The sequence below is a fragment of the Corvus cornix genome, chromosome 17 (assembly GCF_000738735.6).
Source record: "Corvus cornix cornix isolate S_Up_H32 chromosome 17, ASM73873v5, whole genome shotgun sequence".
In the NCBI taxonomy this organism is placed as follows: Eukaryota; Metazoa; Chordata; class Aves; order Passeriformes; family Corvidae; genus Corvus; species Corvus cornix.
In genome coordinates, this window is record NC_046346.1 from 10,184,438 (window position 1) to 10,209,973 (window position 25,536).

Consider the following 25,536-nt stretch of genomic DNA (forward strand, 5'->3'; position numbering starts at 1 on the left):
CGGGCGGGGGTCCCGCTCCCCGAGGCGGTCCCGCGGGGCTGTGGCGGGGCCGTCCCGCAGGCGGCCGGCAGGGGGCGGCCCCGCCGCGGAGATGGCGGCGGCGGCGGGGCAGAGCCGGCGGGGCAGAGCCGGCGGGGCAGAGCCGGCGGGGCAGAGCCGGCGGGGCAGAGCCGGCGGGGCAGAGCCGGCGGGGCAGAGCCGGCGGGGCAGAGCGGGCGGGCACGACGGGGCAGAGCCGCTCCTCACGGCTCGGGGGGTCCCTCAGGGCACGCCGCCCCTCACGGCCCGGCAGCTCAGGCGGTTTTCGCTGTCCCCCCGCCGTGAAGGGAGCGCGGTGCCCCGGGAGCTGCCCGGTGAGCGCTGTGAGGGCACCACGAACGGAGCTCCCCCTGCCTCCTTGGCCGGGAAGGGACAGGGCACTGCTGGGCTCCCTAGCGGCGTCAAGTCTTGTAGGACCTTTAAACCCTAAACCTTCAGTCTGGGGTGTGTGCCCCCGTCCCGGGGAGGGACAGACGGAGCCGGCGCAGGGCTGAGGAGAGCGGGCCGGGGCAGCAGTGGGAAAGGTGGCACCGGAGGGAGCTGGGGACAGACTCGTGGCCCGTGTGAGGGGTGAGTGGGAAGATGGAGCCAGGCAGTTCCCGGTGACAGGAGAATTGCTAGATAACGGGCATAAAGTGGAGAGAAAAGAGGCTGGGGCTGTGTTGAAAGAAAAGTGCTCCCTCGTGCTGTGGAGCAGGCTGTGCAGAGAGGTGTGTCCTCCATCCTTGGGGGTTTACGAGACCAGCCTGGATAAAGTCCCAAGTAACCAGGACTGAGCTCGGAGCAGACCCAGCTTTGAGCAGGAGGTCAGACCAGAGATCTCCTGAGGTCTCTGCACACCTGGGTTTTGCTATGTGTTAGGTGAGAGCCATGATTCCCACTGGAAAGGTAAGTTCCCAACACTGGTGGTTGCAGATGGCAGCTTCGAAGCACCAAACTTACCCTGGGTGGGTATAGAAATGTTAAATAGTACTCAAAAATAAAAAGTACAACCACACCACCTTTTCTGAGCTCTTTCTTTACCCCGTTCAGGGATAGGTGAACAATTGGCATTAGCATAGGGGGGGTCTTGGCTTTCTGTCTGCAAAAGGAAGCAGGACTGACTTCACTGCAGGTGGGGAATGAAGATCCTCAGCCCTGAGCCAAAACATCTCAGTAGCAACCAGCCATCACACACCAGTGTGTGTGCACAGTGTGCTGCTCACAGGGGCAGCTGGGCTCTGTGGCTGAGCCCTTCTCTTCTCCTTGACAGAGTCTAGCTCTGTGCAGGGCATGGAAACTCCTTCCCAGGCTCCTGTCACCTCCCTTGGTGTCTCTCTTTCAGTCATTGCTCAGCTGCCCGTTGGTGTTTTACTCATCCTGAGGCTTTCCAGGCTCATCTCCTGGCTCCCTTGCTCTGAATTTTGCTGGCAGGCACTGCTGTGTTCTGGGCTAGGCTGTGTGCTTCCTGAGCTTGCTGTTTGGGTATTGGGTACTTTGCCAGAGCTTGGGAACCACCTTGTGCAAAGAGGAGGGTTTTTTTTTTGTAAGTCAGCTTCTCCCCTTCCCACCTGTTGTAGGAACTTTTTTGGCTGGAAAAGATAGGGCAGAGTGAGGTGTGAAGAGAGAAAAAGACATGAGGGCTCACACTTTTGCTGTGTGGGCAGATTCGATGTTGGATCTATAGAAGGATTCCTGTGGATGTAAATGCCTCTTCTGTGGTGTCTGGGTCGTGGAGATAGGGGGACAATGGAACATCATGGGCAGAGGTCTGGAAGAGAACAGCGAGAAGCCTGCTCCCCACACCAGGCTTCTGAGGAGCTGCTGTGGTGGCACTGGAGATGGGGCAGAGAGCAGTAGGAGGGGCAGGAGCTGCTTCCATCTCTTTGCAGGGTCTGGCCCCATTCCCAGTGCAGGAATTACTGACCCCCTTTGGACCTGCTGCACTCATATCCCAAAATAGTCTCATCTAGCTGAAAAAGATGGAGACAAAAGCAAGCCACCAGAACAGGGAGATGGTGAGTGGTGGGGTAGGGAAAGGAGAAGAAGGATCCACCATGGCCATGCCCTGCTGGAGGGACAGCCTGGACATGTCACCTGTCCTAGAGAGTGGATGTGAGACCGCTTGGCCGGTGCTGCTGTGCCTAAGTGCACTTGGCTGTAATTTCCTGACAGAGTCATCTTCCTCTTCCCTCCTTGTGCTCCAGTGAAACAACTCAGCTCTCTTCTTTCCTCCCTCTGCCTTCCCCTCTGAGGCTGGATTAAAACCCTGGCCTACCCTGGTCACTTCTGCACATCTCTTCTGCTTTTTCACTCAATGGCTCTCTTGTTCCCTTGTCAGTCTGTTTGCTCCTCATATATTTTAGGAATCTTTTGTTTATCTTTCCTTTCCTGCTATTTTTGCTTTGCCCGCTGCTGCACTGCTATTCCTCTGTGACCCGATCTGGCTGTTTGCACCCTCTCTTTTACAGATGTCTGCATTGTTCCAATCTTCCTCTGCTATTTCTTTCTCATTGGGAACCTCTGCATTCATGGTCTCTGCAGGCATGGTTTGCTGCCCTCTCCCAAAATTTCTCAGTATTTAAGGGATACAGGAAGGTGTTGTTTTCTCTCCTGTGCTTCTCTGTGGAGCATGGATTGCATCCATCCTGAACCTGTGGGTGTGGAGTCCCTTGACCAGCGGTGGGGCCCTGGATTAGTTCACATAACTACATTATAGTGCATCAGTTCGCATCCTAAACTGCAGGGTTTGAAAAGCTGATCAGGTTTTCTCCATGGTTGCTTGCTGGAGCCAGCTGTTACTCACAGCCACCAGTGGTCACCCAAGAAGTGTTGGTGAAGGCAGCCCTGTGTGTGAGGGGACATCTCAGCCGCTGCCTGTGCTGTGCTCCCTGGGCTGCCCTGGAGCAACCAGCTCTGATTTGGGAGGCAGAGTCTGGCTGTGAGAGTGAGCCTGGGCTGTGGGGAGGATGAGGGACTGAGCTGGTGGGTGAGGCTGTGCTGGAATGTGCCCTTGCCTTCAGGTCTGGGGGGCTGTGGTAAGAAGGGGCTATCGGGGGAAGGCCCATCCTGGCCTTTTTTCTTCCTGGGAAGAGGGGAGCCATGGTGCAAACTGGGACTCAGCTGAGATCTGTTGTTTGTTCGCTGCCTGCCTAAAGAGGAGACAGTGGTGTTTAGACTTTCCAGCTGGGAAAGCACTTTGAAGACTCCCTTGAGGAAAAACTGCTGCATTTAGTTAGTTATTTTCAGCCTTTGGGGGTTATAGTCTATTGATGATGTCTCTGGGACTCCCTTTATTTTTTTGGACCCATTCTTGAAGAGACACAGCTCTGTGGTGGTGAGGGGGGGATGTGCTCATGGGGACACGGCTGCATGGCTTTGGGAGCTCCTTTTCTAGTCTTGGCTCAGGGTCCAAGACCAGAATTCCCACGAGAGAGAAGAAAACAATGCAACCCACAGTGCTAATGTGTTAAAGAGACTTGTCTGACTGCTACCAGCTTTAACTGGCAGGGAGGAGGAAGAGAAGAGGGTGATTTTGAATAAAACAGTCTATTTGATATGTTTTCCTAGACAGGTGTGGCTAGTTTGACATCTGGGTCAGCTGGGTCACTGACTGCTCCTGTAGACGAGTCTTTTCTGAGATGCTCATATGCCTGTGTGCTTTGCTCCAGACTTTGGGAAGTCCTCAAGGAAGGTGTTTGGGCTAGGCCTGTGCTCTCGTTCTCCATGGAAATTCCAGTCATGTTTAGGGGACTTACAAACTTTGCACAGTCTCCCTCCTGCTGCTCACATTCTACAGGACATTCTTGGCAACCGGTCACTGAATAAACCCAGGGGCAAGAGGGGGTCCAGGGCCCTGCAGGGGTAGGGACACGGCTGAGGAGCAGCTCCTCTCACCTGAGCAGGTGTTTGCACTGTGCCAGGGCATGGGGCAGGGTGTGTTTACAGTGGGCTGTGTTCAGTGCACATGTCCCGGGCTGGGGACACAGGTACACAATCACAGAGGGCAGGGCTGGATGGGATATTGGGAAGGAATTGTTCCCTGGGAGGGTGGGCAGGCCCTGGCACAGGGTGCCCAGAGCAGCTGGGGCTGCCCCTGGATCCCTGGCAGTGCCCAAGGCCAGGCTGGACATTGGGGCTTGGAGCAGCCTGGGACAGTGGGAGGTGTCCCTGCCCATGGCAGGTGTGGAACAAGGTGATCTTTAAGGTCCCTTCCAACCCCAGCCAGTCTGGGATTCTGGCTCTGTGACGGCAATAGTCAGCCTGTTGGAGTTTGGTACCATTCTTTTCTGTAGCAAAGAGGAGCGTACATACAAGAACATCTCTAGAGTAGCCATAACTGGTTTGCAGAGCTTGAAGGTGAGCTGAGTTTTACAGCTGCCCATGAAGTTCACCTGGGAGTGTGTGGGCACCTGGGCTTTGCTCTGCCTGCTCGCTGCTGCTCTTTCTTACAGTGTTCTGCCTCTTCAGACCAGCCCAGGGCAGAATTTGGGTTGCTCTGGCAAATGTTAATATAACACTTGCCTTCACTTTAGCAATGGCCTTTCAATACCAAAATACCAAAATACCAAATGTTAACAGATATAGCAGGTAGTGCTCCCAGTCCATAGCAGTTGTAAGCCCTTTGTGTGGCTGAGCCTCGGATCACTTCCCAGAGGAGTCTGGAATTCTGCAGGCAGGCAGAAAGCAGCAGGATGGAAAGAAAGTTTCTTGCCAGAGGCAACCAACGGATGAGTGGCACTGGAATAAAGTGCAGGTCCCTGGGCTGGCAGCCCAGTCCCTGAATGCTGGGCACAACCCCTGGATTGCAGTTCTGTGCCCTGGGAAAGAAACCAGAAACAAATGCACAGGGAAATGGGCAGGGAAGGATTGCCAAAAGCTGAAGGTGTCTCCAAGTACAGCTGGTGAAGTGATTTCAGGTGTGTCTGGTTAGTGATCTGGGACTTCATGAGTGTTCCTCTTCCCAGGGGAGAAGCCCTGAGTCTGGGGGAGCAATGCTGATTGGTATTGTAGGGAAGAGTCCAACCATTCCTGGGTGCTTTAAATAAAGCACTGTTGAAAGTGGGAAGAATCAGGATGTGGTGCTTTCGGGAGCCTTGATCTCCAGTGTGTCAGTCAGGCTGGCTGAACCAGGACAGCTTGCTGACAGTGGGGTTTGCTCTGTCATTTTTCCCTGGTGACACCTTTTTTGAGGACCATCACAAGCAAGTTGCAGTTTGAAGCAGGCTGTGCTCCCAGGCTGTACTGTGACACCAGCCAGGGGGATGGGCAGGAAAACAACATGGAAAACCAGCTCCACTACAACAAGCCAGTTCTGCTCCGCTTGCTTCCATTCCTGGGGTGCTGCAGTTTGTTACTATGGCAATGCAGGGACATTTGCTGGAGGCTGGAAGACCACTAATGGTTGTTTGCTGGGAGATCCCGTCCTCTCTCTCTCCATTTCCTGCTCCTGTGTGCACGAAGTTCTGTCCAAGAGGCACAGCTGGGTTTTGTGCTGTTCCTCAAAAGCTGAGATCCCAGTGCTCAGCCTGCCAGCAGGTTAATCCTGCACAGCTCTCCAGTGACCTCCACGTTTTGGGAGATGTTTGAGAGCCCAGCATGCAGATCCTGTCTGTAAGGCCAGACCATCCCTGACAGCCTCCTTCTCTCATGCCTTAAATCCTGGCATAAACAGGAGCAGCTGTCAGAGAACATTGATGCTCACTGTGACCAGCCCCACAGACTGCCAACTCCTGGGCCACATCCCAAGTGATCCCAAGTAACACAACCTGATTTTTGTTTGTGTCTCTTGGCCTTTCTGTTGTTTTGAGCCCCTTTTCCTTGCTTGCAAGTAATTTTTGAAAACCACAAATACCATCTCACAGATGAGGATGTATCTGGGTGTTTCAGAGCACCCTCAGGCTGCAGGAGAAGCAAAATGTGGTCATTGGAATTTGTCAGACTATGTCAGCTCCACACAGCCGGATGAGCAGCTCAGGAGCAAATCCCAAGGAAGGCAGGGATGCACAGCACCTGCTGCAGTGTCACAGGGTTACAAATAACTGCTTTTAAGGATAAATATAATGCAAGAGGTGCCAAAATGATCTCCAGAAGAGGTACTTTTGAAAATTTGGTAGAATATATATACATTTAATATAAATACATCCTGAGTTTACTTTCTTCTTCCCCATTTGTAGGTGCTCATATTTGCTTATTGTGTGTTCCTGGGTGCTGGGCTAGGACAGGACAGTTGGTGGGAGGGGGGTCACTAATGTTCGCTGGGGCTGAGGGTGTTGTAGGCAGCAAACAGAACATTTTCCTTTCCAGTTTCTCAGCCAGATGCACTCAAACCCATTGCCTGGGCACAGGTGTACATCCATGTGTGTGTGTCTCCACTGCAGTTACAGAGAGGGGAAAAAAGAAAATCGCTTTTTTTTTCCCCCCCAAATGGAATACGCAGTAAATATTTCAGAACCCCATAAATAAAAATGATTGATTTGATCTTTTAAAAACATATTCCCCTTTGGGCTCTGACTAAGTGTGAGAAAGTTCAGCCTGAGAAGGAATTTATTTGGAAAAGCAGTGAAAGGTTAGAAGCAGGGATGTGGGCTGGAATATGCCTTGCAAATGTTAACTGTGGAGGCACAATGCTAACGCCTTGCATGTGCAAAAACATTTGGAGGGTTGTGAATTTAAACCATGAAATTAATATAGTCAAAATTAAGGTTTTCTTGCCCACACCTTACTCACACAGGATATGGTGTTTGTAATGTTCTGACAGGGATGGGAAGATGTGGAGGTGGTTTGCTGGTGTTAATTTATGGTTAAGGAAGAACCTTTAGCATCTCTGTTTCTTGATTAATTTAAATGTTCAGATTTGCAACCTAAATGTTTCCTTAAAGTAAACTTAACTTTTGATTTCTTTTACTTTTCTGGGGGTACCAGAGCAAAGCCTGGGACGTGGCATTGTTGTGCTTACTGACACCTTCCCCAGTGAGAAGTGTGATGCGGATGCTGTGTGTGCAAACCCACGTGCAGCCACCATGCTGACCCATGAATCATTTACAACTGCCTGATTCATTGTCCCAGTGCTCTTATTTGATAATTCTCCTGCTCCTTGGGGAGAGCTGTAAAAATGGATTTTATTTTCCTAAAGTGTTTGCATTTTAGGTAGGTAAAGTCTCTTTAGATTCCCCTTTGCCAAACAAGGAGATGAGTGTGTTCATCTTCACATGGAAGTGACCAATGGGCTGAGACCAAGAATGATAAATTTCAGTGCAGAAGGAGGAATTAAGAAAATAATGAGAAATCTGAATAGCAAACCAACCCATGCACCTTCAGTGTTTTAAATATTTAAATCTCAGTAGTTTTGCTCCTGAGGATCTTCATAACCAGAAAGGCAGAGGAATGAGTACAGGGATCAGCTTCCTGACACCTTTTCCTTTCAGCCTAAGCAGAAGGGTTGGCGTTCTTGATTACCTCGGGTGATTGTGGAGAGGAGGGTCCTGCATCCCCCTAGCTTAATTTAATTTCATTTTGTTCGTTAAGAGGTTCTATGGAGTCAGGATCTCTTCTTCAGTGCTGCTCAGTCGTTTCACTAGCACTTCTTCTTTCCACTTTGGAAACCAGGCAGTGATAATCCATGTGAATTCCCATCTGGAAATCACAGTAAGAACAGAATTTCTAGTCCTGGACAAATGAGTAGGAAAAAGTCAGGATGAGGTTTGCTTTTCTTTTATGAAACTCTCAGTGCCACATCATTTAATCCAACCAGTTGTGAGACAGATGAGCTGTGTGTTCCCAGCCAAACCCTTTTGATTCCAGAAGGAGCTTTAAAAGAAAATGGTCTTTATTGTGTGTTATGCAGAACTCCACAGTGTGGGCTGAATGGAGTTTTTCACTTGAGATGGAGATTGAGATCCTTATTGATAGAAAAGATAAATCTTCCCTCATTTCCAGGTTATGTAGGTTCAAGTGCACCCATTTTCTTAATTGTGCAAGGTGAGGTAGTTCATTGTCAGATTGCTGGGAGAAGCACCCTAATGGTCATGAGACCATTCTTTATCTTACTCCTATTTACACTTTGAATTCACAAAAAAAGGATCCAACCCTGTGCTGAAGTGATGCCAGAATGAGGCAGGATGAGACACGATCTGCTCGTGTTGTTACATTGTGTGATGCATCTGAATTTTGTCATGGAGCCTCAATATCCTGCTTCGTGATGCTGATCTGGGGGATAATTGTAAAATATTAATATTTTTGCTTTAAATGGCTGACATTTGCTGGCTGCACCTGTAGCAGCTCTTCTCAGGAGCTGGAAAGGCTCTGGAATCCTTCATGGAGAAGCCGAGCAGGAGCCTGTGGCTCCATGCCCTCTCACCGTCATTTGGCCCCTTGCCAGCTGGAAGGTGAGCCAGCACCTTGCATCAATTTCTGTGTCATTTCAGGGGATTTGACCCCTCTGTGTGAGGGTTTGGGATGATTCCCTGCCTGGCAGTTTACAGGAACACAGGTTCCCCCCCTGTGTGAAGCATGGAAGCACTGTGTTGATCCAGTGTGTTCCTCAATGTCTCCTGTGTTCCTGACAGAGGCCAAATATCTGTGGGAAGGAAGTAAATTATTGTGAAATGAGTGATCTTGGAATAGTTTGCCCACAGGGAAAATTTTTTCCTTACCTCTGCTTTGGATCTGGCTTGTGCCTTTGTATGTGAGGGTTTCTGTCCTTTCCAGAATTCTGGATTTTATTATTTAATCCTTACTAATGTAACTCTGGGTACTTTAATCCTCTTGAGGGTTTGATGCTGACTTTGGGCTCAGTCCTGCTCCCTTTTCAAGGAATTTTGCCATTAGACACCTTTAAGTTGAGTTCTGATGTAAACTGAAGTTGGTTTTACTGGCAGCTCTGTCCCTGGCTCTGAAATGCAGCTGTAAAGCTGTAACCTGTGTGCAAGGCATAGTTCCAGTGGGGAGGAGAGGGATTTCTGTGGTCCTGTCTGCAGCCCTAATTCTGCCTCTCCTCACTGCCAGTCTGGAAGGAATCCTCAAAAGAAAGGCTCAGGTCAAAGGAATTGTCCGTGAGCCTGCGCGGGAAATGTCCTGCCAGCTTAGGAAGCCATAAATGTGTTCCTTTCCATCTAGGTGCCCCTCTGGCTGCGGAAAGGGAGAAGAAGCCTCTCTCCAGAGCTGTCTTTGTGCTGCCCTGGGTGGAATCCACAGAAACAAGTGAGGGTCCCAGATGTTTTGTTTTTTTCCCTGATGTGTTGTAAGGAAGCAGTAGCTGCACTCTGGGTCTTCTGGGGAGGCTGCTCAGGTAGAGTGTGCCCTGGACACAGCTTGGAAAGGTGTTTCCCGGTGGGAAGCATGCAGCATGTTCCTCAGAAAATGCCATACTTTCCTGTTTCTTTGCATCAGGTGGATTAGTCCTGGTGACTGGCTCTTCCTGAAGAGTGTTGGTGTTACTCACCGTTCCTTTCAGTGAGGCAGATATCCCAGGAAAGCTGATGCCTTTTCCAGGTACTGCCACACAGCTGTTCCCCAGCTCCAGCCCTCTGGGTTTGTCACCAGCAGGACTTCAGCATCTGCCAGCAGATTTTCAGGAAAAGGAGTGTGAAACTGAGGATCAGAGCATGTCACGGACTGTCCCTTTTTGGGGGCAGAAACATCACAGCCTCAAATAGAAAGGTGACATAAATGTACTGCAGCTGTAAGAAGTCCAGCCCCTACCCTTTAAGAGATGCTGCTGGACTTTATGTTTGGGAAACCTTGTGTGCCAAGGTGAAGAGGAATGTGAAATTATCATAGAATGTATGATTTAAAATAGAATTCCTGATGTTGGGTGCTTCCTCTGTCATTCCCAAACCTGCTGGTGCAAAGGAGCCGTGCTGACCATGGAACAGGACAAGCAGTGCTGTGCAGACTGCCCTCTTCTCATTGGCCTGCTTTTATCTTGACTGGGACCTGCAGCATTTCTGGATGTTAGGAATAATTCAGCAGGCTGTTGTAATCTCTTTACATTCAGCAGTTTGCCCTTCCACGTGGAGGCTGTCCCTGCTAGACAGCTGTTCCTGCAGTGCTCTGCAAGAGTGGGATCAATAGGATTCAAGGGTATCTGCAGAGTGCCAATTGCTGTGAGAGCTCCTCTATCAAGTACCTTTTGTTGCTTCTGCCATTTGAAAGCTCAGTGTGAATTCTGGGCCAGGGGAAAATTGTTCTTCACCTTGGATAATCCTTGAGGAGCTCCTGCAGCTGCTGTGGGGAGAGCCCATCGTTTGGGACCCTTCATGGGCTGTGCTGTCAGCACTGCAGAGATGTCAGCTGCATTGTTTGCAGTCTGGGTTTCTGGGATGCTCTTGGAGCCCAGTGGAAACCAGTTTGTACACAGCTGTTGTGGTATTCCTGCACTTAGGAGGGCGGGTTGAATGATCTGTATTTTTAACTGTATTTTTAGTGATACAGAGCTCCTGACCTATCAACACATTTCTGATTGCTCTTGTTCCCTTCCTGAGTTTCTAAAGTAAAATCCACCGAGGCCAAGTGCCCTAAGGAAAGAAGTGTCTTGTTCTGGCTGTCACTGCTGGGCATGTGTTCTCTGCCCCCTCTTTCCTGCCAAAATGAAATATGTGCTTCCTTCTCTGTGAAATATTTGAAGCAAACCAACAGAATTTCTCCTAATCTTGAATGCAGGATCTGGGAAGAGAGCTGAGCACAGCCCTGGGGCAGGGGGTTCAGCAGGTCCCAGTGAGGGCTGGACACACTATGGGAGCAGTGCCTGGAGATGGGAGAGAAGAGCAGCACATTCTCTCTCTTTTATTGGGGTCCATTTGCAACCAGAGGGATCAACACTGCTTTCAGGCCCCTTGGAGTTATTTCTTGGGGTACTTGAAAAACCTGCCCATTTGGCATCTGAGTGTGTCAGCCCTTTATAGCTGAGGAGCTGCCTTGTGACGAGGCTGTGCCTACCTTTTCTACTACTAGCAACACGAGGTGCTCTGGTTTTGGTCTGTGTGTTAAAGATTAATTGTGAGCTGACTAAATAAGTACAGCTGTTACTCACTAGACCTCTCTCTGGAATCTCTGCTCCCATTGGAAAGGCTCCTGAGCATGAAGGAGAATGATCCTTGCTGGAGTCTGGAGTTTGACCAGATGTCTTTGGAACATTTTGAAGGTCTCTGTTTGCAGCAGGGTGATTGCTCAGCTGGGAACAAGGATGTGAATACCAGTAAGGGACAGCACTGAACCCCTGTGCTGCTGGGCTGAGGAGTGGCTTTCCCTGCCCTAATGATGCCTGTTGGTGTGGTGGTGCTTTGGGTCGAGCCTTAGTGTCTCCCTGATGACAGCAGAGAGTTTGAACCTGAGCAAACTTGCCTAGGTAGTGTTGGTTTGGCTGTGTCTGGATCCATTTCTCCAGAGGTTTAGGGATGGGTTCAACCTGAGCACTGGAGTCCCTTGCAGCTGTTCCCATGGCAGGCTGTGCTGTGCCATGTGTTGGATATCGTGCCCCAGCTGGGTACCCTGGGGTAGGAGTTACAACCCACAGCAGGAAAACTGCACTGGAACAAGTTCCCTGTGGTGACAGCCTGACAGAGCTCAAGAAGTGTTTGGACAGTGCTCTGAGATGGTTGTGGTGTCTGATCCTTGTGGGTCCCTTGCAGCCCAGGAGATTCTGTGGTTCTAAGTGGTACTGCAGGGCTGGTTCTGCTCAGGGAGTTTCTTGCTAAGAAAGCAGTTGCTGCTGGGGTCAGCACTGGCTGTGTTCAGAGGCTGTCAGCAGAGATGGCTTTATTGGGTGACGAGGAGGAGCTCTGGCTCTTGGGAGCAGCCTGAAGAGGGACTGTTGCTCAGAGAGGTAAAGCTTGGCTGCACATGGGCAGCTCTCGGTACTTTGTGAATTCTCTGTAAAACTCCTGTCTCTGAGGCTGGGCACTGTGCTGGATGTTCTCTCCTACAGAGCCCAGGAGATCAGAGCCAAGCTGGACCAGCTGGAACAAATTCTTCTCTGTAATCCCTGGAGATCCTTCTGCCTGCAGGAAGACAGTCCCCATACAACACAAGCAACCCCTGCTCTCTTGGGCTGTGCTGTTGCACTTGTTAAGTGTTCCCATTTTCCCTACACTGCCCAGGGAAGAAGTGCCCACACCCAGCATGGGCTCTGCTGGGGCCAGTGAGGTCCCTGCTGTGTGACAGGGACCACAGGTAGCCATGCCTGGCCCTGTGAAATGGTGTGTGAGTTTGCTTTCTTCTGTTCTAACAAGTCTCCATATTTACTGATCTCTTTCCTTCCAAACTAAGGCCATAATAGTTTTTGTTCTCCAAATGTGAAAGTGCCTGATCTTTGGGATTCCTTTGAAGAGTTAATCTTCAGTTGGTCCTGCACAGCTCATTGCACTTCAAAAAGGAGGTTGATTCCTTGGTTTAGGGACACCCAGTGAGGTGGGACTGATTGCTGATGCCACATTATGAGTTTTCTCTGCTACTTGACTTGCTAATTGGCTGTGCTAATTGACTGGGGGGTTTTTGCAACAGCTACGCAGATACTCAGCGGCAATCATTAGATCCTGTTCATTGTGGGGAAGGGCCCAGGGCAGAGGGAGACCCTCAGCACCACGTTGTGACCACAGAAGGAGCCTGCACAAGATCCCATAATGAAACAAACAGTTAAATGTGACTCACCAGTGCTTTTCCCACTGGTGTGTTCTCACTGGTGTGTTCTGCTGCTCCTCCTTCTCTCCCTTGAGCCATGCACTGTCTGTGCAGCGAGTCCCTTTCTCCTTGCTTGTCCAGCCTAGACTTCTAAAAAACCCCTTAACTCCAGTTTAGCATTGCTGTGCTCTGATTAAGATACAAATATTTTTTAGTCACAGAGGTAAAGTTCCACTGCCCAGATGTTTAACACTTTTTAGATTTGGCATTTTTCTCTGCTAGATCATCATAGCTTCTACAGTCACCCTGCCAAGCAGAATAAAGGGGGACAGTGATCCTTTATTTAGTGCTGAACCCCATGTGCTGCTGGACTGAGTGGTGAACCCAAGTGAGTGATTACACCGTACCAATATAACCTAGTTGAAAGTATGGAGTGATTTTAAGAGTAAAGTGACGGAGCAGTAAAATAAAAGCTTACTTAATGTGCACTGTGGTGTGTTTGAGCACAGCATGGAAGAGGTAAAAGGCTTTAACTTGGCTGATAGTAGGGATCCATGGATACAGCTGCACTTCTGCAGGGGAGCTTACGGAGTGGCAGGTCCTCTGTGGAGCCCTGGTACTGCTGCCTGCACTCCTTGCTCCTGCTGGTCAGGAAAACACTTTGGTTTGGAGATCCTTTGTGGCTGTGCAAACTGATGTGTTTCACTGTGCTTGCCGTGGGCTTTGTTGTGTTTGCCACTTTGCTGTGGGCTCATGGCACCAACCATGCTGGGGCTGTCTGACAGGTGGGGTGACTGCTCAGGGAGGTCAGTCTGTACCCCAGGCTGCGTCAGGCAGCAGAGGGGGGAAATGCCCCACCAAACTGACCAAAAATCAAGAGGAGGAAATCCTCCTCTTACACTGATGTCATAGCTGAGCTAAAGACACTGATCTCCATTCAGAACAAACCAGGCTCATAAACATCGGGAGCTGTTTTGCATCTGTCTGCCCCACACAGGTGTGGTGAAGGGTTGGTTGTTGCTGGGATGAAGTGACGGGGTGTAGGGAACAAACATATATGAAACCAAGCTTTGTCAGTCTCCCTTCACTGAGCCCCTTACTGTCCTGCGTACCTTGGATCATTGGGTCTCTTGGTTTTGTTGGCTGTAACAGGATCCTGGGTGCAGTTAGGAATCAGGAAACAGCAGCAGGAAGAACCAGGTGTGTGCTCACATCTAGTCCATGTTAGAGTTGCTGTATTAAGGCTTTGGTTTCTAACAGCTCATGCATTGACTCTGTGTTTAGTTCTGCCCCTTTGTCCCCATCCTGACCTGTACCTGCTTACTGAGGCCTGACCTTCCAGAGGAGATGCCAGCAGGGCCTGCTGCCCTGCATCCTCATTGCTGTGAGGTCTGTGGAGTCTGCCCCAGAGAGCAGAGGTGTCTGAAAAGGAAATAAATCAGAATATGCCCCAAGCCATATAGTGTGGGGCACATGGGGGACACTGTGGGGCAGTGGTTGTCTGTGTGCCTCAGAGACCTGACAGAGCACGTGGGATGTGTCAGTGCATGGGGGTGTCTGACTCTGATTGAGCAGTGTGGTTGCAGTGCTTGCCTTTCACCACAGAGTTTCTAAAGTGATGTTTTCTTCTTCCTACAGACAATTTTAGGTACACGTGTGACATTTGTGGGAAAAAATATAAATACTATAGCTGCTTCCAAGAGCACAGAGACCTACATGCCGTGGATGGTGAGTAATATTTTGACACTCAGACACCTGAACTAGGCTGAGAAGTCTTCAAGGAAGCACAGTGTGGTTCTGCAGGAGCATGTGGCCTGTGGTGTGCAGGACACAGCCCTGCACGGATGGCCTGGCTTTGCCATGGAGGCACAGTCTACAGGCACTGCAGGAAGGAGTTTGCTGTGCCTGATTCTCTCTGTGTGCATCAAAACAGCCCCCTGTGCTGGGCCCTGGGGACCTTGCAGTCCTGTCTGCAGTGAGGTTCATGGTTAGGATGGAGATCCTGGAACTGAGTGCCTCAAGGTAAATGGTCAGCCTGATTATTTGCTGGGAAGGAGTTTGGGGTTTTTTTGTTTCTGAATTTACAGGTTTGTTCCCAACATGCTTCTGTGTGCAGTATTTCAGATTTCAGAGTTGGGAAATGTTGTTTCATTCTTGTTAATCATTGTGATAGTGAACTGATGAAGTTGTCAGTGGCCCTTACAGGCCAATTTTTCCTCTGTGACTGTAGATGTGGCCTAGGCTGGTGGCACTTGGGCAGAAGCGGACATCCCCTGCCAGAAGCAGTGTTTCTTTATTCTGCATTGGGGGAAGTGAAGTATCAACATGCTGGCTTGCCCCCTGCTCACTGAACATCTAAAGCTCCTCACCTCAGAGCCCACAGATACTCCAGACCTCCCCTGTGTGTGCCTGTCAGTACTGCTTCTCACTTGGCCAAGGAGAGTTCTAGAAAGAGGCTGCTTGGAGAGCAGCAGGTTTGACTGGCTGGGCTGTCTCAGAAAAGCGAGTGGTTTTTCACAGTACATGGTTGTCCAAAAAAAATGGCTGCGCTTACCTGGAACCTGTGGACATCTGAACGTGCTCTAAGGACAGCTGGTGTTCTCCTGCAGGGCACTACTGCCAGCTCCCTTCCTCCTGTGGGGAGCCAGAAGGAAATTAGTGGCGCTGAGAGTCACTGTGAGGGGAGCGTGACTGCTTCAGTCAGAAATGTCTCAGGGAGCTCTGCCAAGGGCCATGAGAGGGCTTGGAAATGGCTCCATGTGTGTGCAAGGACTGTCCCAGCTCCTCCCTGGGGCTGCTGTGTCCCAGTGCACCCAGGGGTGAGGCCGTGTCAGGGTCAGAACAAAGGCCTTGAGCATCTGTGTGTATTAGGGCTGGGCATGCTCAACCAGGTCCTGTGAGGATGCTGCTGGGAAGAGGAGGGACTGGGGCACAAAGCCTGGTTTATTCAGTGGGGCTGAAATGTGCTGAAGCAGTATGTGAAATGCAGGAGGAAAACAAGACCATTTAAGAGGATTTAATTTCTGTTTTGTTTCTTCCCCTCCTTCTTCTATTCTGTGTTAGTTTTTAGTGTGGAAGGGGCCCCAGAAAACCGGGCAGGTAAGCCGAGCTCCTTTGTGTGCTTTATTTCACAAACCTTTTCAAGCATTCAGTAGTTCAGACACGGCAGGTCGATTCTGAACTTGTAAGAGTCAAAGGAGTTTTGTCAGGGATTGCAGTGGGACAGGGAGCATCCTCTCTCCCTCCCCAGTGTCTACAGCCAGGAGGTTGATGCCCAGCCCTAGCAGATACCAGGCTTTTGTTGCACATACACTTGGTCAGGCTTCAGAAAATCAAAGAAGCAGGTGTTTCATGTCTTTGGTGATCTTGTAAATTGCTCAAGGCATAAAACAAGTTCTTCTCCAAAGTGGGTTGGGTTGTGATTGTTGCTAGCTGTGCTGTTAGCTGGTAGGAGTCCCAGGTCAGTATTTGTTAGGTGACTTGCCTGCAGACTGCATTGCCGTGCCCACTGTCAGCCAGTACAGCAGCATTAGAGGGGAGACTCCCTGGAAGAAAATCAGGAAATATGGATCAGTCTTCGCAATGTGCTCATTCAGTTCTTCTCTGTGTTTTTTAACCACTAATACCCACAACGCCTGTTAGTGGGCTGGGAGCAGGGTGATCCTGGGGCACCTGAGGAGGAGGAGGAGGGACAAGTCAGACAGAGGGGTCACTGGTTTGTAATTGCTGTCTTCCAATCCCGTTACAGATGGAAATGTGATTACAGGTGCAGGAGCATTCAGTGCCCGTGCAGCTGTAGAAGGCAAAGCTGAGGTGTTGTCAGCTGTCCTCTGGCTCTGTTCTCTTGCAGACCCGTATGACCAGGCCGTCATCGCCGCCGACGAGGTGAAGGAGGAGGAGCCCGAACCCTTCCAGAAGATTGGGCCAAGTAAGAATTATTATAGTTTCAAATAAAAGAGAAAGCACAGGCAGTCACAGCTGCCTTTAGCTGGAGTACCTCTAGGAAAAGCAGGAAGCACTGCATTACACAGAGGGGTTGGAATTTGGGTGCTCATAGATAATGTTCAGGCTCAAAGGAGCATCAAACACCAACAGCCCTGGCCCTGAGAACTGCAGCTTTGTGATGTGTTCTGCTCAAGAGCTCTGCAAGGAGAAGGGGAAGGGAGTTCACAGGAAGAGCAATCTGGCAGGGATAAGAGAGGGCTTGAAGGTGCACTGAGAGCTGGCAGGTGATTCATTCACACTGCCTTTGTGGTGGGTCTTCAAACAGAGCAGAAGGAAACACAGTCAGCACCAGATTTTGCCAAAGCATTTCTCTGAATTGTCCATTTTGGAAACAATTGATTGCCCATGGATTTTCCTTTGGGTTGCAGCTTGCTGCCAGTTCTGCACTCCCAGCACTGGCAAGAGGAGGTGGTGTCAGTGCGTGGTTATACTCCACTATTTCCAGGATCCCCAAGGCAGGGATGAGCACAGTTACTCCAGAAAAGCCCCTTCTCCTCCAAGAGAACTCCACAATCCCAATATGAAAGTTCTCTAATACTTGAACTTGGCTGCTTTTTTCCTGGTTTGACTGTTCCTGTTGTCCACACATCCCAGGCTTCCTGTAGCCAGAGGACAGAACTGTGTCATCCATAATAGACTTTAGAACTGGATTCTCTCCCTTGTTTTGCATTACTTGCTGTAGTTTTGGGGTAATCTTCTGCAGCTTGTTCAGTTCTGCTGGACTTTTTATGCATGGTCCATCCCTTTGTCTTGAACTGTTTCCTTTCTTGGGAAAGGGATGTGTGGATTACAGGGCAGGCGAGTTCCACATGCATGAGGAATGTTTGTGTCACCTGGCCGGTTTCTCTGTAAAAAGTCAAGAAACTGGCATTGTGTGAGAGGGCTGCCCTCCTTGCTGACCTTTGTCCTTGTTCATTTGACAGAAACTGGCAATTACACCTGTGAGTTCTGTGGCAAGCAGTACAAGTACTACACTCCCTACCAAGAGCACGTGGCTCTGCACGCCCCCATCAGTGAGTATCTGCTGCAGGGCTGGCCCGGTGCACACTGGCACCTCCAGGGGCTGTGGGGAGCACCAGGCTCGCAGGAGAGACTTCACTCTTGGGGATCCTTCCGCTGGAGCTGTGGGATTGCAGCGGCAGGACATGGATCGTGTGCACCAGGGCACTGTAAAGCTGAGCTGGGATCCCCTCTCACAGGGACACTGTTAGGTCTGGAATGTCACTGAGCTCCTACCCCAGCCCGTGGAATTCTATACATGTTCCTTGTGGGGTTGATGGTTTAGGCTCTTGTTTAGCCGAAGTGATGCACAACTTTTTTATACTCCCCTAAATAATAACTGAACATACATGTCAGGGAAAAAGCATCTTTCTTAAGAACTTCTGGGGAATTATTTCAAGCAATGAGTTAAAACTGAGTTTCAAAATCATGTAAATGACCTCAACAGCTTGCTACTAAATCACAGTCAATAAACAATTTATTTCAGGGAGCTCAGGACAAGGCAGTTGTCAGCAAGCTGCACAGCACTGCGCTATGCACTCCCGAGACAGAGGGGAGGCTTTAACGAGCACTTCAGTGTAACTCAGTGCAAAATCTGACTGAACTAGTTGAGAGAAATTTTTGCTACCTGCTGGATTTGAATACTTTCGAAGTGTGCAGAGAAGTTCTTTGCAGCTGGACTTCCTGCTCCTTTTCTTGGGATGAGGGACAGGAGGGATGAGCTGAGCTCATCAGCCTGCAGCTGCAGCCGGCAGGGGGCGCGTCCACCCCAAAATCCCCTGGAATTGGGTTTTCAAGGATTATAATGAGGCACCCTTGGGTGTATGGGAACATGGTCCACCAGACTGTCACTTTTAAGGTTTGGTGGCTCTTGACAGCTGCCATGCAGGTTCTCTGAAGCTTGGATGTGGACCAGGATGATGGCAGAAGATGCAGGGCATAAAATACAAGTCCAACACCATCATCACAACGTTAATCTTGTTATCTGCCATCTGCTGAAGGAACTGCCCCAGTGCTTATGATTGCACACATAACAGTTATTCCTAGGGTCCCCTGCCCCTGGAAGCTCCACCTCTTCACTGAGGTGTTTTCAGCCCTCAGCAAAGCCACTGGTGACCAGCAGTGGGTCCATCTCCTGCCACAGAGGGGCCCTTGGACACCAGGGCTCTGGGGTCAGTGCTCCCCCTGCAGAGAGCTCAGGAGCAGTGTTCTGTGAGCACTGGGGCTTTGCTCAGCTGGAGCTAATTCTGACCTTCCCAGTGCTTCCCATTTCAAGGGGATTTATTGCCACTGATGTCTTTCCACCTTCCCAACCATTTGTAGCAATAGCTGAGCTGCTGGTTTGAGCCCAGGCTGTCCAGCAGAAAAGAAACCCCAGCTGTGTTTCTCTGGGAGGCGTGTGCCTGCAGCGAGCCCTGCAGTTCCAGTGGCCCCCACAGGCCCTGCCCCTCTCCTGGCAGGGGCAGCTCAGGCTCCTGCCTGGTGCTGTGTGGCCCCTGGGAGCCAGCTCTAGAGGAGGAGGCATGTTCTGAGTGCTGGGCTTGAAGCCATTCTTGCACCATGGTTTCTGCAGCAAAAGAAAAGCTGCCCCTGCTGCAGACTGCATCAGCAGTTCCTGAGCTGTGCAGATGGGTTTCCAGTCCTTTCACGTATCTTTAACTATGAGGACAGTTAAGATCAGGTCAAGATAGTATTTTCATAAGGTTTAACCCCCTCCCCATAAACTTTTCTTTTTCCTTTTTTTTTTTAACCTTTTTTTTCCCTCTCCTAGTTCCCATGACCAGTAAGATTTATGATTTACAATGACAAGCCACTAACCCTGATGAGGATACAGGAGAGGGTATGATGAGCTCCCAAGGCAGGCTGGCCAGTACATCCTCCTACCTTTCTACTGCTCAGACTCTGCTCTTCCCAAAGTCCAAGGTCCTGTGAGGCAGCTGTTAACACCTGACTTTTGAAAAGCACAGCTGGCTTTTCTTGGATCTTTGCAGTCAGGAGAAGTAAAGCTGAGACTGTGTTTTTACCCTGGTCTCATTCTTCTGGTTATAAGGCAAATGCTGAAAATTTAGTCACGATGGGAATGGGTGAGGAAACCCCTTCTGCATCACCAGTTCCGCTTTCTGGGTCTCTGCTTGAGTGCAAGCTTCCCTTCCAGAGCCTGTGTTTCTGGTTCTCTGTCATAATGGATAAAAATTCATTGGAAATGGGCTAAAACAAGGAATGATATCCTGCAGCTTCAGTGGGATCTTGCAGGATAATTTCTGGTCAGTGCTGCTGGATAGCTGCTGTCTGGCAAAGAGCTCTGCTGTGGGGTTCCCTGGAGTTGTTAATGCCAAATGTCTCCCTCCAAAGTTCCCTTTTTTGAGTGAGGAGTAGGGGCTTTTTCATAAGATTAGAACTGGGCTATGACTCTTTAAAAATAATATTCTTATGCTGTTTCTGTCAACGTATTCACTCTTTCGAAGAATGCTGTCAGAGAGGCAGTTTCCAAAAAAAAAAAGTGGATTGTAGGCACATTCATTGTCCCAGTTTTAGAAACATTTCTGAATGGAGGTTCATGGGGGAAGGTTCAGAGATGTTTCTGTCCTCCTTCAGGCTCTGGCTGCTCTGTAAGATGGAACTGATTGAACCATGTTTGCTGGGGCTGGGCTGTTGGGATTGCTCAGGAGGATGGAGAGAGACTGTTCAGGGCATCAAGTGGCAGAACAGGGGGAATGGCTTCACAGTGTTAGAGGATGGGGTCAGATGGGATTTTGGGAAGAAATTCCTGATATCCACTTAGGAATTGGGTGGGCAGGCCCTGGCACAGGGTGCCCAGAGAGGCTGTGGCTGCCCCTGGATCCCTGGCAGTGCCCAAGGCCAGGCTGGACAGGGCTTGGAGCAGCCTGGGACAGTGGGAGGTGTCCCTGCCCATGGCAGGGGGTTTAACAAGATGATCTTTAAGGTCTCTTCCAACCCAAACCAGTCTGGGATTCTGTGATTCTGTGAGTTTGCACCACTGTCATCTCTGGACTTCCTGGAGAAACACCTTCTGTAGGACTGCCTTGATTGAAATGCACACAGATATGCTTCAGAGAGACATCTAACCTTGCTTTTGAGTGACAGCAAATACAGCAATCTCACAAGGTAATTATTTTGATGATTTATTGCCTCCACTAAATTAAGACTAAAATTAGCCAGCTGTAGCTTTCAGACACTGGATCCTATTTATAACCTTGTCTGCACAGTGAAGGAGAACTAAGTTACCAAGTTTCTGTCCTTCCCAGACCTGGCAGAGCCTGCTCTCCAGTCCCTGGTTAAATCAAAGAAGTGACCTGTGTTTCCATGGTAAGCTCTGCTGTTCTCAGGCCCTGGTTATCCTCTTGTCTCCTCCTCCGAGCATTCTCCAGTCTGTTCTCCACCCTCAGCCAGGGCAGGCACCAGCACTGGGTCAGGAAGGAGCTGAGAGGTGGCACTGCCTTCCTGATCCCCTTGGAAATGCCTGATTTCCACCCAAGGAGTGCCTTTGAGGCACAGTGTCACCCTGGGAGCTCCTCTGCAGCCGTGCTGCCCAAGCACAGCAGTGCCCGAGCTTTTCCTGCTGCCAGGCTGGAGCCCCCGCTGTTCTCAGCATCTCCTGCAGCTCGTGTGTCCTTCAGCCCAGCCTGGGCTGTTCCCAGGGCTGCAGCACAGAGCCCTGAGCCGACTGACTGCAGAGCATGCAGCGAGAATCACCCTCCACACACTGCAGCCCCCACTGGGACGTGTCTGCGCTGCGTTCTGACAGGGCTTGAGAAGCTCCACAGCAGCAGTTATGAGGTCAGCTGCCCACAATGCTGTCTCCAGTCTTGCTGCAGATTTTGAGGGAGGAGGTTTTTGTGGCCATTCAGCAACTCAGGATTTTCATTTTTAGAAACTTCTTGGCCTTTTCATCAGCCTGAGGCCATGAGTTCCACAGGGAAGGTGACTTTTCCAGAGTAGAGCAAAGGAGCTGTGTGATGGTCTCTACCTGTGCTGCTCAGCCTTCAGAGGGAATTTGGCATCTGATGAGCTACAGACTGAACATTTTTTTTCCCAATGAGCTATTAGCTTCTCCAGACTGCTGGAGCTGATATTCCTTTGTCTGTCTTGCACTGCTGGCTCAGACTCTCTCTCTGCCTAGTGTCAGATGGAGCAGCCTTCTCTGTGGGGTCCCAATTTGAAGACATACTGTTTGTTTAATTTGGGAGGAAGAAGAAGTTTTGGAGGTCATCATAGCATTGAGACTTTGGTCTTCAGGTCCCAGAGCAATATCTGGGCTGCAGAGGATGTGCAGTGATGCTCTTTGTGTCTGGCACTGAAGAGTTGCTGATGGCTGTTCTCATGGCACTGATGGGGAATAAAGCAGCCATTGGTGGGAATGGCCCTCATGGGAAGCAGATGATCCACAAGCAGGAAATTTTCATATCTGACTACATTTTTGCTGGCAGTTTGGCAGCAGCTGGAGGAGGATTATCCATGGAGATTAAAAGGGAGCACAGAGAGCAAAACAAGCCTCCTGCCTATTTATCTGGCCAGAGCCCAAGCAGAGGAGAAGTATCCTGACCTAAACTGTGAGAAAACCAGCGCATCATCTCCTGCAGAACTGTGCTGGCATGTGAGGAAATGTCAGCTTGGGCTGTGTGTCAGAGCAAGTGATTCAAAACCCCTGGAATTACAACCCCCTCTGAATGTGCACACCCCCAGTCCCCAGCGCTGCTGATGAAGGTGAGAGCCACTCACAGTCAAGGTCTGTAAGGTCTCCTGGCGTTTTGGAAAAGAGCATCCAGTCCCAGCCTTGGGGACTTCTCGCCTATTTCAGAGTCAGGCTGGGGTGCTGCCATGGCATTCCCCTGAGAGCTGCTCAGGGTGGATGAGTATTTCTCAGTTACTCTGTGTGGGATGGGCAGGTGCTGCTGTTGTCCCTCCGTCTTTGGGCATCCCACAGTAGAAATCACTGGTAGGGAGGTAGGGCTGTGGGTTATGTGAACCTCCTTTGTTAGTGATTCTTCATGGCAGCTGGTTGGAGTGGGACGGGGGCTTCAGGACCCATATCCAAATTTCCATAGAAGAGGCCCCTTGGGAATGAAGGGGGTTCTTAGACAGTTTCTCCATTTTTGTAAAGGTTTATTTAATCCATGTGGTCCAGACAAAGGGCTGTCCTCCTGAAGGTGTTTCAGATGACTTTTGGCATTGAAAATTCCTGGTGATCCTCACTGTGTGTTGCAGAGACCAAAATATAGATGCATTCAAAGAGCACGTCCCAGTAATACTCAGAATTTCTCCGCATGTCACCACTCTGGAGATGGGACCAAAGGCCTTTACTCACTCTGCCTCCTAATTCCATTCCACTCCAAACAGTGCCCTTTCCTTTGTATTTGGCTGAAGAGACAAGGAATGTAGCTGGAGATCACTAGGATTTATTCAAGGCTCAAGAAACAAAGATGCTCTGAGTAGTTTAGAAACTGCTCCCCAAGTTCAGTCCATAGAAATGGAGGCCAGAGCTGCAGGTGCCCCCAGCCAGGCCGTGGCAATCACACAGTGCTCCTGGATGGATGGGCTGATTCCTGCTGCAGGAGGAGTGGGTTGGTCACGTGGCAGTTAAAGGTGTGGAAGGGAACTAACCAGCTTCCCCAGTGTCCCCTCGGGTGAGGGGGGAGCCCGGCTGTGTCCTGCGGGCTCGGTGCAGGGATGGTGAGCGTGGCTGTCAGACAGCAGCTCCAGCAGGCCCCGCTCTGGGAGCTCCCTGGCTGCGCAGGCACTAGTTCTGAGTGTTCATATCCAGAGTTCTCTCGATCTCCACTCTTCGTGGCAGTGAAGACACAGGCGAGCCAGTCCAGCAAAAAATCTCCGGCGTCCATAAACCGCTGTTCCACCCTCCTGCACCGCACCCCCTCCGGGGTCCCACCCGCGTCCCAATCCCAGATGTTCCGCGCTCCAAATTCCGGATCCCCAGGAAGCAAGGCCATCACAGGTACCAACTGCCTTTCTACCATCAGCTTGCTGAACTGCTTAGTGTCCAGTCCTGCCCTGGGTAGCCTTCTGACCCTTCCTGGCTGCAGTCTGCTCCATCCGTGACTGTCCCAGAAAAGCTGCTCCCAGAAGCAGTTGAGGGGAAAAGATCCTTTATAACCCCATGCCAGTGACGGGTTGGTTTTGTTAAACATGGTAACCACAAGGTATAAAAGACCCTCTTTCAAATCCTGGTGTCACAAACTGAGGAGAGCTTCCTGACAAGGATTGGTGTAGTGGCTTGTCAGGAATGGGGATTTTTGCTTGGTTTTTAGCACTGTTTGGCATTTAGTGTTTGTTTCCCTCGAGGTGATGTTCTCAGGGCTAGGCCTGTGCCTTTGGAAGTGAAGTGGAGTACAGGTGTTTTCACAGTGCTCCATTCCCCACAGGAACCTCTGAGAGATAAACAGCAAAATCAGTATTACAGAACCATTACTGAGGAGTTAAAAAATGCAGGTTAGGATTGATCCTCCCATTGTCCCAGTTTCCTCCTTCCAAACAAGAGCAAACCTAAAAAAAAAAAAAAAAATTAAAAAAAAAAAAAAGAAGGCCAAGAATACTGAAAAATAACAGTTAATAAATAGGGTGTGAGACACAGTGAGCCATGTGCTGTCAGCTGGGAAGCACAGTCTGTGGCATTGGTAGATAGATATTCCATCTGGGTGCAGAAGAAGGGCTGGCCAATCAGTTGGTGTTTAAACACCCCCAGAATGTCTGGCATGGACAGATCCTGAGTACAAGAGGTGGCTGTGGTCGGAGAGACCGTGGATGCTGAACAAGGATGGGTTTTGTTGGATAACACACATCCACAGCTGCCAAGGACTTGGTCCATACAGATAATTTTACTTCACATTCGAAAGGTTCCAATACAAGGAGAGAAAGCAGAGTGAGCTGCACTCTCAGTGTGGGAGGGCACAGTAAGACCAAGCAGATGCATTAAACCAGATTTTTCTTACTGCCAGACTTGGGGGAGTTTTTTGGGGGGGAAGCTAAGGGATGAAGGCAAAACCACCATGCAAATTCTTTACAAATATCTTTGGAGACCTCCAACTCACTTCCACTTGTGACATAAGCCAGGACTTGAATCTGGGTCTCTTGGGAGGGGTGGGTTGACCCAAACCATTTTGTCACCATCTGATTTTTTCCTGATATTTAATGCCTCTCATTCCTATTATTTATCTGTCAAGTGGCATGGATAGATAATGTCTCCAGTTCCTTTTCAGCCCTGTTTTATGTGTTTCTGTTTCAGTTGATTTGGTTACCAAGTTTGCTTGTTCTTCTGAATTTTAGGAGTCAGGAGTGTAGTTGATTGAGAGTTTGAGAAGCCTGCTCAGAACTTGGAAGGGTCCACTGAGGACAGGCTGGGCCAAAATCCGTGGGCTGGGCTGTTCCTGCAGTTCAGGTCTCTGGTAGCCTCAAAGCCCACGTGAGCCACACTGGAGCCCTCGGAGCCTGCAGGGACCAGGGGCCTCTGCCAAGTCCTGACAGCAGTGTGACCACTCCAGTGGTCTGCAGGAATGAAATCATTATCTGGCACCAGTTTTCAGGAGTCCCCATCACTCCTGAATGAAAGACTTGTGCCCCCAGCCCTGCCCAGTCTGCAGGCTGAGCCCAGCAGAGCCAGGCCAGGCCGTGTCCACGTGAGCCCCTCGGGTGACAATGGGCTCCAGAAGGAGCGGGCAGGGCAGGGCTCTGGCCAGCATAGGCCACACACATTGCTTTGGCCAGTTCATATTTTTAATCTCTAGTTTGTCCTTTGAGTCACTGCAGTAAATCCATTTGCCCAGATATTGCAAACCCGGTGAAGTGAGACAGGAGCTCATTGCACTGTTGAGCTTGTGCTGAGGGACACCAGCTTGAGCAGGGTGGGAGGCCCCTGAGCTGTGC

The 25,536-nt window shown here is 50.2% G+C and overlaps 1 protein-coding gene across 7 annotated transcripts in view; it reads left to right on the forward strand.

The window, feature by feature from the left end:
- Nucleotides 1–25,536, forward strand: part of ZNF618 (zinc finger protein 618) — a 132,396-nt gene that overhangs the window by 79,689 nt on the left and 27,171 nt on the right. For 4 of the 7 annotated variants that reach the window (XM_039561822.1, XM_039561823.1, XM_039561824.1 and 1 more), the window contains 5 exons: nucleotides 14,275–14,364; nucleotides 15,700–15,735; nucleotides 16,487–16,564; nucleotides 17,565–17,654; nucleotides 23,423–23,611. In XM_039561822.1, coding sequence (XP_039417756.1) covers nucleotides 14,275–14,364; nucleotides 15,700–15,735; nucleotides 16,487–16,564; nucleotides 17,565–17,654; nucleotides 23,423–23,611 — 483 coding nt within the window. Of the gene's footprint in view, nucleotides 1–9,135; nucleotides 9,220–9,448; nucleotides 9,511–14,274; nucleotides 14,365–15,699; nucleotides 15,736–16,486; nucleotides 16,565–17,564; nucleotides 17,655–23,422; nucleotides 23,612–25,536 lie in introns of those variants that run through there. The other 3 variants (XM_039561821.1, XM_039561826.1, XM_039561825.1) reach the window with 2 other exon arrangements.